The sequence below is a fragment of the Lissotriton helveticus genome, chromosome 5_1 (assembly GCF_964261635.1).
Source record: "Lissotriton helveticus chromosome 5_1, aLisHel1.1, whole genome shotgun sequence".
Classification (NCBI taxonomy): domain Eukaryota; kingdom Metazoa; phylum Chordata; class Amphibia; order Caudata; family Salamandridae; genus Lissotriton; species Lissotriton helveticus.
The window spans coordinates 243,986,656-244,001,411 of record NC_136065.1 but is presented as its reverse complement, the minus strand read 5'-3'; the positions used below and the strand labels follow the sequence as shown (position 1 = coordinate 244,001,411).

The window sequence follows — 14,756 nt, the reverse complement described above, 5'->3', positions numbered from 1 at the left end:
TCCCCCTTTGCCCTCAGCAAGTGACCAGGAGCCCAGCTCCCACAGCCGCGTAGCCAGCAGCCACCAACCGGAGGCCTCCTGTCCCTCACTGGATAACATTGGGCCTAACTACCTCTGCACCCGGCCGCCCCTGCGCCGCTGAGGGTGAACCAACTGTACCTACCTGACCCTGGGGGACCCCTGAGTCTATGCCCAGAACCACAACTTCACCAGTCAAGTACTCGCCTGGAAACCGGTAACTCACTTACCTGCCATTGGATAACATTGACTGGATTGACTCGAAAAATCTTCTAAGTGTGAAGTTTTGGAAACTTAAAATATTCATATAAAATCAACCGAATTCCGAAGTACTCACCTGTGATCAGGAGAGAAGCTAGTGCTGTACCTTGTAGCCCAGTACTGAACCGCAAAAGTAATCCGTACCGAGTTTACTAGTAATCTGATTTTTCTCCATAGGAATCCAGTCTGCTTTTCTATGAAGTGTCCACTTTTGAAAACTTGAAATATTCTTTAAAAATCATACGAAATACTGAAACGAAATTGCTTACCTGTTTTAAGTTGAGACCCTAGTGTTGGACCCAGGAGCCCAGTACTGGATTACCAAAGTAACGAGATCGTACTTTACCTGCAACCTGAAATTTCTCCCATTGGATAACATTGCCAGATTTCTGTTGAAAAGTTTCTAAGTGTGAACTTTTAAAATAGCTTTATATTCCTGAAAAATCACTGCAATACCTAAAGCGTTTGTACTAAACTGTTTTCAGCTTAGCCCCCGGGACTGAATCTAGGAGCCAGTCCTGGAACTACCAAAGTAATCCACAAAGTAATCAACTGTGTTTATATAAGAAAATCCATTGAGCTCAATGCTAAATTGTGTGTAGACTTGTGTTGCCTACTGCAACCCCTGTACCTATTATGTTTACAAAGTTTATTGCCTTTCTGCGAAGTACTCATCTGAGACCTCTCATATTGAGAACAGTATATTTTGATACCTGTTGGTTCTAGAAATAAAACAACTATATCTTTGATATAAAAACAATTGGCCTGGAGTTCAGTCTGAGTGTGTGAAACCTTTTGCTGACTGAGTGTGTACAACAAATGCTTTACACTGTCCTCTGGTACTGCCTTACTGCTCGACCAAGCTACCACTTTAGAGAGTAAGGTCACACCTGGCTTTAACCTCAGTTATACCTCTGGGATTTGTGGACTCTATACACACTGTACCTTATTCTGGTCCAGTATATATAGAGCCACTTTCTCACATATACATTTTATGTCAGAAAAGGGTGCCTAGCTGTCCCAAATGACAAAAGACATTGAGTGAAAAATCTAAATATAAGGTTTGGAAAGATTTCCAAAAGGTAGCAGTCAGTGCCCCAGGATCCTGTTTCCAGGAGCCGGAAAAATTAACTGACCTGTCACCTGTGAGTAATGATGTACTGTAAGGTTCTTAAAGGCCCAGTGCCAATTTTCTAGTCTATGCTTTGTATTGCAGCCTACTGACTAACAATGTCTAAAATTGCCTTTGTTTTCCATTGTAAAAAAGTTTGCGAAAGATTTTCTATGGTCATCTTTTTACAGTGATGCATGTCTATGCAAATGGCTTCTTTTTAAAATATAAATTCAATTAAATCTGGCATTTTTTAGCATTCTTTAGGCTGCAAGCATAGTACAAATTCTTGATATACATGTATGCATACTTTTTAAAGTGCTTCGGGATCCCTGCACGTGGGCGGGACTATTCAGTGCTTAGGACCTTAGGACTACAAATGAGGATCCCCTGGAAGAGAGAGCAAGTAACACCGCTGTACTGGATATCAATATTTTATGTGAAAAAATACAATGTCAGGTACATGTAAGAGAACAGCTAGTAAGATTAAGTGTATAGCCGTTATGAGGTACAACAAATAACTGGAAGATTGTTTGTTTAGAAGCCGAGGTTCGATTGGTAATGAGGCATTTAGTTTCCTGAATCTAAAATGTACATCTGTCTTATAGATACTAATAATATAAAATAGTTTGGTAATAGAGATGACTTATTGCTAATTGTGATGGCTGATGTAAATTTATCTGAATAATATATTTTCACATTATGATTATATCATCTTGAAGGTAGAAAATAGTAAATTATAGTGTTCCAAATAGATTCTCTGAGTAAACCAAAATTATATTAGGCTTATAATGGATGTAATTGTTGTCTAAGGAAGTATATGCAATAATAAATGAAAGAGGATACATACTAAATACTCAGGCATGCAAGTAATATGAAAGGGTCCACAAAGTGAGAAATCAAACAGAAGTCTGACACTTTCCTACAACTCTGTAATAACGTATGATATTGTTTTAATTAATGTTGGTAGAATTGAAAAATAGAAAATAACTTTCAGAATGGATCACTTGTGGTAATGTGGATAGGAATTTCAGAACTGTTGTTAATTAACCTATATGATGAATTAAATAATATATTCTTGAACAATATTTACAAGAAATAAATGTATATAAGCTTGTGACTTCCTGTCTTAGAATCACTATTCGTAAAAGCACTAGCCTCTGGTGCTCTTCCTAACAAAACAGATTCACAAAATTATTTTATGAAGAATTTAGAAACTGATAGATTCTTATATGCAGTATCTTGGAAATGTTTCTATTTCTGGTCTCCTGTGTAATACACAATTTGTCATGAAATACGGACCATCAAGCCCTTCTACAGAGCACATTCTCTGGTCTACCTTGAAACTTGAGAAGATAATACTATAAAGTTTCTGAAAGTTGTCCTACCTTTTACATTGAGAGTCTGGAGCTGCACCAGTTCACCTATAGAGTCCGGGAGGAACGACAGCTGGTTTCTTTCCAAATTTAACACCTATGAGAGAAACAATGTTTGATCAGAAAGCACATTGCATATAAGGCATACTTTTTCAAGTTCATTACTAGTCATAAAAAGTAGTTTTGGGTATGTTGTCTTGTACTAATTAAAGGTGGTGCATTTGAGTGTGTTTTGTTACATAAGATAAAGATAGAAACAGATAGACCATATGGGCCAGGCTCCATGAATCAGTTCTATGCATAGCATATGTTCACAGATAATAATAGCAGTAATTAGATTGTCATAGCTAAACGTTTGTATTTTTGCCATGATGACTCTGTAATTAGACATTTCTTGGTTAGTCATTCTACTATTTTGTCTACCTTTCTGAGCTTTTGGCACTCAACTGGCCTCGCAATGTTCTGCTGCTAGTCATCATCTGAAATCAGGATACAAAAACTAAGCCAGTACCAGCTAGGCTCATTGTAGGACTGCTGTTTTTGTTTGTATGACAATGAGACAAAGATATGCCTATGATTGAACTACAACAACCCTGGTTCATTGTCATTGTCATTACTGCCACGCCATTTCTGCATACCATCCAGTGGGAGATCAAAGTAAATTGTCTTACACTCAACTCCATTAAATGGAGGAGGGTGTGGTATTCGAAAATAAGACAGACAATCTAGGTACCAGCCTAGTCAGATTTCTAACAATCACAAAATAAGCACATGTTGTACATATGGAAGGCTTCTCCAACAGGGATGCTACAGATCTCAACAATAACATCTGATTTCAAGTGACAAGATGCGGTTAGGAACTTTTCACTTTATTGAATGTTACTGTTTACATGAGGTAGAGACCAAGTTTATAATAAGTATTTATCTGTACTCAAAATACCAATAACGTGTTGAAAAATCACACAGAGGTTACTGCCTGGCCCTTGTTTACTTAATACAATCACTTCAGAGGTTCATATGCAGGAAGAAAACTCATGGTCCGAAAAACAGAACCACTTTGGCCCTCGCTTATCTGAGGAAAAAAAATATCACTTAACGGAAAAAACTATTTAGCCTTATACATCTAAGGATACGCATTATTTAGCTAAGTGAACCACTGCAGTGATGAGGGCTTCAGGAAGGACACCACATTACTCTATAAAGCTAATTAATTCAGTCCTTGAAAGAAGGAGGATACCACAAAATGCACAGGTAGATACTTCCATTTTAAATGGGATAAAAAGTCAGTCCTCAGTCCAGTCTACATGGCAGCACGGTTTTGATTGCAAACAGCATTATCGATTATTCACACCTTCATTTTTGACGTTTTTCTTTATGTGAAGACTTCCAGATTATGCTCAGGAATGAGAAAGATCAATATAATGAGCCTTCGCCACACAAAGGCTGCGTGTTGCACAGCTACACAGGCCCACAATCAGGCCTAATAAACCTTTGAACTAGACTTTTTCAATTTCAAAATGAAAATATTTCAAACATACTCAAAAAGACATTGCTTCATGTTTTTTTTATCTGAATTGAGGTACACTATTACTTGTTCAAAATCATTCTTTGAAAACACAATGTATCAAATTAATGAGACAATCCCAAATGTTTCAATCAAATCATAAAATTTTTAACAATAGAAAAAATATCATCCTATGCAATCTTTTATTTCTCTCCTTTCCCAATGCATTTCGGGTTCAATGCTGAACCCTTCGTCAGGGGTTAACAGATTACACAACTAAACATAATATGGTAATGAAGATTCCAAGAGTAATTCTCGTCCGAACCTACAACACAAAAACATTATTCTTAGCATTTCGTAATTATGTACATTGTATTCCTATAATCAGTGCTGAGAGCGTTACTGTGAAACTGTGCAAAACCCAAGTTTAGGTGAATAAAAGAGAAAATCAGGATATTAGTACCCCTATTCGCATCAAAGAACGAAAAATGAAAGGTTAATATAAACCACATCATCCAAAGTGAAGTGTATAGAGAAGTGACCAAGTAGTAAAAATCTAAGAACCAGTAAGGTGCTGTAAATCTCCAGTTATATGTGAACTGAGTGAATTAGGATCTCTAGTATAACCCGACTCGACTTCCATTCATTAAAACATATGCAGTCCTACCTTCCGTATTTAAATAAAGACTCCGTGTCAGCCGTCGTGTTGAACCTAATAATGCGATGTGATGAATCTAGTTATAATGCATGTTCGTTTAGTGCAAATATCTAGTGTGATCTTACTGCAAAAGCAGAATCTTACCCGTAGTCTTGTGTAATCAACACGGGAAAACGAGCGTGAAAAGCATGTACCCCGCTGTCTGTTCTACTTCATCCGCAATCTATAAAAAAAATATAACTCTAATGAATCCATGATCCCCTTCGGGGATGCAAATTATAAATTCCTCTATATAAAGCATATAAACTCACTTGTTCGATCTCCTGATATCGCGTTCTATCCTGCCGCCATGGATTCAGTTTGCGAGGTCACGTGTATTGGATATGCCAATCCGCTATACTTGAAAAGGCCTAGAAATGGACAATGGACTACAATGTCTCCGCCATTCTCAAATGTAAACGAAGTAAAAGACGGACTCCGATCTAAATGAAGCATATAAACCCCATAAGAAAATCGACTGTCTGATATAAAACTTTATTGTTCAGACCAAAAAGTAAAATTTGTTTCACCGCTCTCACATAAGACTTTAGACACGTTTGAAGTTTTAGTTCTGAAAGATTTGGAAGAAATCCAATATATTTCACCTAAATACTCGAACTTAACTAAACAAGAAAGAAGGATCTTGAATAAACTCAGACAAAATATATCTTTTACTGTCCAACCGGCAGATAAAGGGGGAGCCCTTGTGATTCTGGATACTGAATACTACCAACAAAGCGTGAACGCACATGTAAGTGACGAAAACACATACATCCGCTTGGAACAAGATCCAACTTTGGAATTTCAAAACACTCTGAGGGACATCTTACAAAAAGCATTTGATGAAACCACGTTGGATGAAAATACACGTAGATTTCTAATGAATACATATCCAAAAATTCCCAAGATATATATGTTACCTAGAATACACAAGGACAAAAAACATCCTCCTTTCCGTCCGATTGTAGCAGGATGCGGTTCTATACATGAGGCATTGGGGTACTATTTGGATTATTATCTGCAACCACTGGTACAATCCTGGGTAACATACGTTAAGGATACCACAGATTGTTTGAAAAAACTGGAAGTCATCAAAGATTATTTCTTGGAAGATATTTTACTATGCACCATAGACGTTGTAGCGTTATATACATCGATTTCCCACAACGAAGGGCTTGAGGCAGTAGAATGGAGACTTTTACAATCAGACTTACCCCAAGACAAAAGCATATTCCTTTTAGAGTTGCTACACTACGCACTCTATCATAGTTACTTCCAGTGGCAAGACGACTTTTTCGTCCAGAAGACAGGCACGTCCATGGGATTTCCAGGGGCACCTGCCTACGCGAACACTTTCATGGCCCACTTTGAGGATCAGTTCATTTTGAGGAACATTGACTGGAAGCAAAATGCAGTGATGTTTGTACGATACATCAATGACATCCTAGTGGTGTGGAGAGGATCAAGAGAATTACTGGAATCCAGCATAATTGATCTCAATAAATGCAACCCACGTATACAGTTCACCCATGAAATTGATGCTTATCAAATTCATTTCTTGGACATTGAAATAACAAAAACCAATGAAGGTTTAATGACAAAAGTATACACCAAACCAACTGATGTAAACAATGTGTTACACTACTCAAGTGCTCATCCCATTTCATTGAAAAAACATTTACCTATTTCCCAGTTCATGAGGATTAAAAGAATAACATCTAATGCGGAAGTATGTAATGAATTGATAAGGGCACAATCAGTTAAATACCAACAAAGAGGATACCCAAATTCTATATTGGAGGAAGCAGAACACCTAGTCTTCAGAAAAAAGAGAGAGGATTTACTAGAAAAACATACCAAACAAACAACGAAGAGAGAAGTGTTTGTATTAAAACATTCGGCACAGTCTCCTAGAATAAAGGCTATAATCCGAAAAAGATGGGAACTGTTGGAAAATGAACAAGATTTCAGAGGCATTTTGACCGGTCCATCATTATTTGCACATACTCATTCCGAAAACCTAAGAGAGCTTTTGAAACCTTAAAAAAAAACTATGAAAATCAAATACAAGGGAATGCGCAAGTGCTATAATTGCGGACAATGTGGAAATGTTATGACTGGGAGTGAATTCAGACATCCTCACACTGGCAAAGCGATTACTTTGAGACACACATCGGATTGCACAACAGAGGGAGTGATATATGCAATCAAATGTCCCTGCGGTTTAATATATGTAGGGAGAACAAGCAGAATGATAAAGACAAGAATAGTAGAGCACAAGAGTCGCATTCGGAATAAAAATATGAGCTCATCTCTAGCGGCACATTGGACAACTATTCCTCATACAATACCCCAATTGCGATTTACTATTCTTGAACGTATTGACAAGCGCACTGACATAGACATGAATACCATGTTAGCACGCAAGGAAACATTTTGGATAAAATATTTAGGGACGCTTATCCCAGGGGGGTCTCAATGATCATTATGAATTGCTATGTTTCCTGTAGATTGGTCTCAATGACTCATCATGACTGTTCTTGAAAAATTCAGCTGTACTTTAATTAGAATGTAAGGGGGCTTACTGTAGCACATCACCCATTGGTTTTTTCCACACATTTTCTTTCTTCAGTTTCACCTTAAATCGCTAACAGATGTTCCTTAATGGAACAATAAAATCACCCATCTGGTTTCTTTTCTCTTGGTTTCTCATAGATATTTTATTCTTTAGTCCTTAACAACAGTTGTTCCTTAAATGGAACAATAAAGTTTTATATCAGACAGTCGATGTTCTTATGGGGTTTATATGCTTCATTTAGATCGGAGTCCGTCTTTTACTTCGTTTACATTTGAGAATGGCGGAGACATTGTAGTCCATTGTCCATTTCTAGGCCTTTTCAAGTATAGCGGATTGGCATATCCAATACACGTGAACTCGCGAACTGAATCCATGGCGGCAGGATAGAACGCGATATCAGGAGATCGAACAAGTGAGTTTATATGCTTTATATAGAGGAATTTATCATTTGCATCCCCGAGGGGATCATGGATTCATTAGAGTTATATTTTTTATAGATTGCGGATGAAGTAGAACAGACAGCGGGGTACATGCTTTTCACGCTCGTTTTCCCGTGTTGATTACACAAGACTACGGGTAAGATTCTGCTTTTGCAGTAAGATCACACTAGATATTTGCACTAAACGAACATGCATTATAACTAGATTCATCACATCGCATTATCAGGTTCAACACGACGGCTGACACGGAGTCTGTATTTAAATACGGAAGGTAGGACTGCATATGTTTTAATGAATGGAAGTCCAGTCGGGTTATACTAGAGATCCTAATTCACTCAGTTCACATATAACTGGAGATTTACAGCACCTTACTGGTTCTTAGATTTTTACTACTTGGTCACTTCTCTATACACTTCACTTTGGATGATGTGGTTTATATTAACCTTTCATTTTCCGTTCTTTGATGCGAATAGGGGTACTAATATCCTGATTTTCTCTTTTATTCACCTAACCTTGGGTTTTGCACAGTTTCACAGTAACGCTCTCAGCACAGATTATAGGAATACAATGTACATAATTACGAAATGCTAAGAATAATGTTTTTGTGTTGTAGGTTCGGACGAGAATTACACTTTGAATCTTCATTACCATATTATGTTTAGTTGTGTAATCTGTTAACCCCTGACGAAGGGTTCAGCATTGAACCCTAAATGCATTGGGAAAGGAGAGAAATAAAAGATTGCATAGGATGATATTTTTTCTATTGTTAAAAATGTTATGATTTGATTGAAACATTTGGGATTGTCTCATTAATTTGATACATTGTGTTTTTAAAGAATGATTTTGAACAAGTAATAGTGTATCTCAATTCAGATAAAAAAACATGAAGCAATGTCTTTTTGAGTAGGTTTGAAATATTTTCATTTTGAAATTGAAAAAGTCTAGTTCAAAGGTTTATTAGGCCTGATTGTGGGCCTGTGTAGCTGTGCAACACGCAGCCTTTGTGTGGCGAAGGCTCATTATATTGATCTTATTACTCTTTGGGAGGAGGGTACTCTCCCAACTACACGTGTCTGCACGCAATAAATTCTTACACTCCGTTATAATATATCATTACTAAAGTTTATTAGTGACTTAACTAGGAGTGCCAATTTATCTATTTCTTTACAGGAATGAGAAAGGCCATATTCCCCAACATGTCGCCTTAAGGTCAAAATTTTATCTTTCGTCGATCGATACCCACTTATGGAAAACTTTCTTGACTCTGATAAACTAAAGAACAATAAAGTGGGATAGTAATTTTAATTCGAAATTCTCTCAGCTAGAATCCCAAGAATTCTTCACCTCACGACTGAACCTTAGTAAACCGATTCATCTTACGAATGGCGTAAACACTGAGAAGAATTCTCAATCTTAGTTTTTATCTTAAAACTCCTATGCTACAACTCAGCTAGATTGAAATGAACAAGATAAAATCTTAAATTTAGAAAAAACAGCACATCAGAGACTGACCAGATCACTTTAAACTCCCCTACCCCCCAAATTGTTCGATGTGACCTGAACAAAGAAAGAAAAAAGACACCATAAAAGAAAATATAGGAATAGAGTATTACACGTGAAGGAGCTATTTGGTCTTAATAGTACATAGCAAGAGTTCTACAAGTTAGTTGGCCATGGCATCAGAACTCACAGAAGTGCAACTGATTTTTCAGTATCTGTTAAAAAATGGCACAGTCATATTAATTATCTTTATGCAAACAAGATAGGGGTCATCCCAATCACTTTGACTTACGTAAATCATGACCTAGCAATTTTGATGAATAAAATCTGTGCAATTATCAAAACCTTCAAATCTTCTAGGGCATTTTAAAACTAGATCCTGACCAGCTGAGCCAATGGCTCCTCAACATATTTTCAATGATCCTATACTCAGTGCAAATTTCCCTCTCCTGGAGAGGATCCATTATTCATCCAATGCATAATAAATAAAGTGCCAGTGATGATTCTAAAAATTACCATCTTATTGCCCTTTTACTTTTGGGAAGCTTTTGAGAAAACTTTTGTTCAACAAAATCTTTGACTGGGTCATGAATTCTAATTTATTACCCTTTAATCGCCTGGTTTAACCAGGCTGCACTAGATTAGAGAACATTGTTGCAGTGAAGTTGTTAGCAAATTTAACCATAAGAACACACCTCCAACTGTTTGTATGGTATATGGATAATTTGTCAGCTTTCAATATGATTAGATGAGGCATACTCTGGGAGAAAATAAAGTGGGGAATGAATCTCTCGTTGTTGCTTTTCTTTGTGGCCTTACATGAAAGGCACTAACTAAAATTAACTGAGAGTACAGTTTCACCAAATATGAAAACCCTGAATGCCCTAAAGCATGGCTGAATTTTAGTGCCCGTGCTCTTTTCTTTTTACAATCAGACCTATCGTTACACCTTGACAACGCAGAGGGTCTTTCGTTTAAGCTCAACCAGAAGTTGATGTCATATTTACTTTTGTGGACAACATTGTCATGTTTCACCTTCTGGTCTGCAATCTCAATTACATAGCCTTCTAGAATATAAATGACCTGAAAATCAACCTGAGCAAAACAAAAATTATGACATTTGTAAAGTTGAAGAAACAGCTAAGATGGAAAATAAAGATGCTGTATTGAACCTGCAAGCAAATAAGATTACCAAAGTCTGAATGTGGCTAACAAATTAGTTTGAACCTGTAAGCAATTAAGACTACCTAAGCCTGAGCGTGGATAACGAATTAGCTTGGACAGACCATATTTCAAACAAAGAAAGAAAAGCTCCATAAAAAGTTGATCTAATATCTATGGAGGTCAAGCCATTGAATAATCATTAAAAGTCTTTAATGCAAAGGTAATTCTTATTCTTTTGTATGCCTCTGTCATTTTTAAATAATAAAGCAATTTTGGCATTGACTAAAGTTTTCATGAAGGGGATCAGGTCATTATTAAATCTACACTCAACCACACCTCATAGTAAAATATGCCTTGAGCTTTTGCTTCACTCTATACCTGTCCTTCATGCGGGAGCTCGCTTAAACTTTGTGACTGATCCTCACCAATGATAATTCCATAACATGGCTGATATTCAAGGAACTTAAACCAAGCAGAAGATCATTAAAGGAGCCCGCCTCACAAAGGGTAAGAAAAATAATCATGAAGAATCATTCACCATCATTTACAGATTTGATAAATTCCCCCCAAACAAAACTCAAAGAACTAATAAAACGAATCTGAGGAATAGTAGTAAACTAAAGGATCTTCTCCTCTCACAGACTTATAAGCATGTGACCTACACTATTGATTCCTAATGTAAACCTAAGCACAATTATTTAACTAATTTTCTTAAGACTGCTTGTAAAAGATAGTACCTAAGATTTAATGTATCTTACATTCCAATTTTCAAATTTGAGGGTGCTTGAAATGTTCAATGTTTATAATTAAATGGATGTAAATTGTGGGGACTTAAGGGCAACTCGATAGAGCACTTAATTTGTTTATGCCTGTCCCTCTTCGGTCTAAGGAGAAAATATTTAAAAGAGGCATTTGTTAAAGCCACTATCCGAATCATAGCTCAGTTTATTATGCATTGATTTGTTGGTAAATTGGTGAAATATTTAGCTCTCATCTATTGTCACAGCTAAAACCTTGAAGTTACATGATTTTATTAGTTTTACAATTCATAAAATGTATGTCTTCTTTTCAAGTATTTATGTTTCTGAATTCTTATTGTAAAGAAACTTTTTTTCAATTGCGATAAACTATTTCATTCTCATACTCACTGTATTGACTTGGCAATACATACATTCAACCTGCACATCAAGTAGGGTGCAACATTACTTGGGAAGATAAGCAAAGAAGCTTTAAGGTGGAATTCAATTGTGCATATAACGTTTAGCCACCAAAAGAGCATTGTAGTATTCTGAGAATGTGGCCTTATAGGAGATGCTTATTAGGTTTATATAATGTGTGCAAGAGAGTAAAATATTCCACTGTCAACTCTCTATGGGGTTGTAGTGTACAAGAATGAGGCAGGTTAATCAAGCAGGAGCAGATAGTGTACAATCAAGTCACTCACTGCAACAAAAATAGCAGATTCTTACATGGTGAAAACACACTATCTATTCAGAGTGGCTGATAGCAACACAATGACATGAACAGTCACCATTTTACCTGGAGGGATGACAGCTGACCAACGTCATCTGGAAGGGATGTTATCTGATTGTTGTGAAGATCTAAAACCTGTCAAGAAACAAGTGTGCACTCTTTATAGAGTCTTTGTTCACAAGAAAACTTTATTTTTTGCTGCAGGCAGAATATGATTAGTCACCGAGATAAAACACCAAATCGATTTCCATAATTTTGCATGAATTCACGTGTCATGACACTGGCACAGGTAACTTCCTAAACGAGTGATAAATACTTTACGGGCCCTGGGTAAATTCTGAATGGACTCCTATATGCTATATGAAAGATCAATACAGCTCTTCATGTCGGACTGTTATAGCACAGCTTCCACCAGATCCCACCATGAATTTTTTGGGGATGAAGTTCAAACATTGGGGAAGCAGAAAAGTATGGTTACAACTTCAGAATCTGCTGCCTTGTACATATTAGACTGGACCCCTCCTGAGGCGGAAGCCGGGAGGTAGACTACTGTTTTAACCCTGTGAATTTGCGCTGATTACTAGCAAAGCCGATAATTAGTTATTGTGTGTAGTGCTGACGTCTAGCGCGACGCGCACTCTGATATCGCCGAATTGTAATAATCTTATTTTCACCCCCCCTCACTCAATTGTTTCCCTGCGCTCCCCTCTGCCGTTTCGCCCCCCTTCCTCCGCACCCTGGTCGGTTTCAGCCTATTTTCGGGCTGACTACCAAGACCTGGGCGGAGTGCTTTTCCTCAGCGGACATCTTGAGTGGGAGCCACCAGGACCTTTAGCGGTCTAGTACTCCTTACTTAAGGAGTAAACCGGAGGCAGTCGCGAGAATCTGCTGCCTTGTACATATTAGACTGGACCCCTCCTGAGGCGGAAGCCGGGAGGTAGACTACTGTTTTAACCCTGTGAATTTGCGCTGATTACTAGCAAAGCCGATAATTAGTTATTGTGTGTAGTGCTGACTTCTAGCGCGACGCGCACTCTGATATCGCCGAATTTTAATAATCTTATTTTCACTCCCCCCTCACTCACTTGTTTCCCTGCGCTTACCTCTGCCGCTTCGCCCCCCTTCCTCCGCACCCTGGTCGGTTTCAGCCGATTTTCGGGCTGACTACCAAGACCTGGGCGGAGTGCTTTTCCTCAGCAGACATCTTAAGTGGGAGGCACCAGGACCTTTAGCGGTCTAGTCCTCCTTACTTAAGGAGACGGTTATGTCTCTGCGCAGCGGATGCGCTAAGTGGGCGCGCCGTATCAGCGCCGGAGTCACTTCTGAGTCCAGCCCGTCCGCGCCAAGGAGGCACCAGGGGCCGGTAAGGATTCTGGAACAACTACACCTGGCCTAGATATCCACCACTACTCTCAGGATACCTTCCTAGCCCTAAAACCCCCCTGGAAGCCCTGTCATCACAGGTCTATCCCCCAAATACTATGCAACGCTCTCAATTGCTGTTCCATTGAGGGATCAATTAATCATATTCCGTCTGTGCGCTCCGTTAAAAATGCTCAAAAACCATCCCTCCCTCTGCACAAGGAATCCGGTTTCCTTATTAACGCACGATCACTGGTTAAAAATAACATCACCTTTAATGATTTTGTCTCGGAAAGAAGGCCTTCATGGGTTTTTATAACCGAAACCTGGGCCACTGACTCTTCGGGGCCTGATCTAGTGAACACCGTCCCTGATGGCTACGCCCTTGTGAGACTGGACAGAGAAAAGCGGAAAGGAGGTGGTATTGCCATCTTACATGAATGCTCTACAATCTGCTGGATTGAGCCCCTCTCCTCCCCGCTGGACTATTTTCAGGCTCTTCATTTTACGCTACAATTCACCTCCTCGGCCTCTTTTTCCGGCATCCTTCTTTACAGACCACCTGGTCCCAGAGCTGCTTTTACTCTCGACCTCCTGGAATTAATGGAGCCTTATATCGAAAAAACTAACCTTACCATCCTAGGTGATTTTAATTTCCACCTTGAAAACCTTAACTCTGCTGATTCCACCCCTCTGCTCGACTCTCTGGCATCCTATGGCTTTTTGCAGAAAGTAAGAGGCTCCACTCACTCTGCAGGGCATACTTTGGATGGAGTTTTTACGAACGACTCCAGGTTACTCATAGGTCCTCCCTTCCCATTATCTTGGACTGACCACATGGCAATCCCGCTCGAGCTCACCTTATGCTCCTCAACCGTTTCCGATAGGCCCACTTGTCATCAGGTCTCTAAAAGGAACTACACGAGTCTCAATAATGAAGCCCTAGCCCCTTTTATCGCCAGCCTTAACTTCTCATCTAGGTCAGATATAGATGTGGCCTCCCTTGAGCTCTTCAACTCCATTGCAAAGGCCATTGATACTTTGGCTCCGGTCAAATATTACTACTCTGCCAGAAAGCGCCCCTCGGCCCCCTGGTACACCGATGCCCTCAGACTGCTTAGACAGAACTGTAGGAAGCAAGAAAGGCTTTGGAGGTCCCACCTAGATCCTCATGAAAGAACAAAACATAAGGACATGCTCAAAAGTTATAAGGCCTCAGTTCTTGCTGAAAAAATGTCATACTTCTCAAATCTCACGACCACCCTTAGGTCA

The 14,756-nt window shown here is 38.7% G+C and overlaps 1 protein-coding gene across 2 annotated transcripts in view; it reads right to left on the bottom strand.

Annotated features, from left to right (window-relative positions):
• LRSAM1 (leucine rich repeat and sterile alpha motif containing 1) overlaps nt 1–14,756 on the bottom strand; it is a 362,528-nt gene that overhangs the window by 210,166 nt on the left and 137,606 nt on the right. For both annotated transcript variants that reach the window (XM_078642118.1, XM_078642119.1), the window contains 2 exons: nt 12,189–12,257; nt 2,779–2,863 (listed from right to left, as the gene is read on the bottom strand). In XM_078642118.1, coding sequence (XP_078498244.1) covers nt 2,779–2,863; nt 12,189–12,257 — 154 coding nt within the window. The remainder of the gene's footprint in view (nt 1–2,778; nt 2,864–12,188; nt 12,258–14,756) is intronic.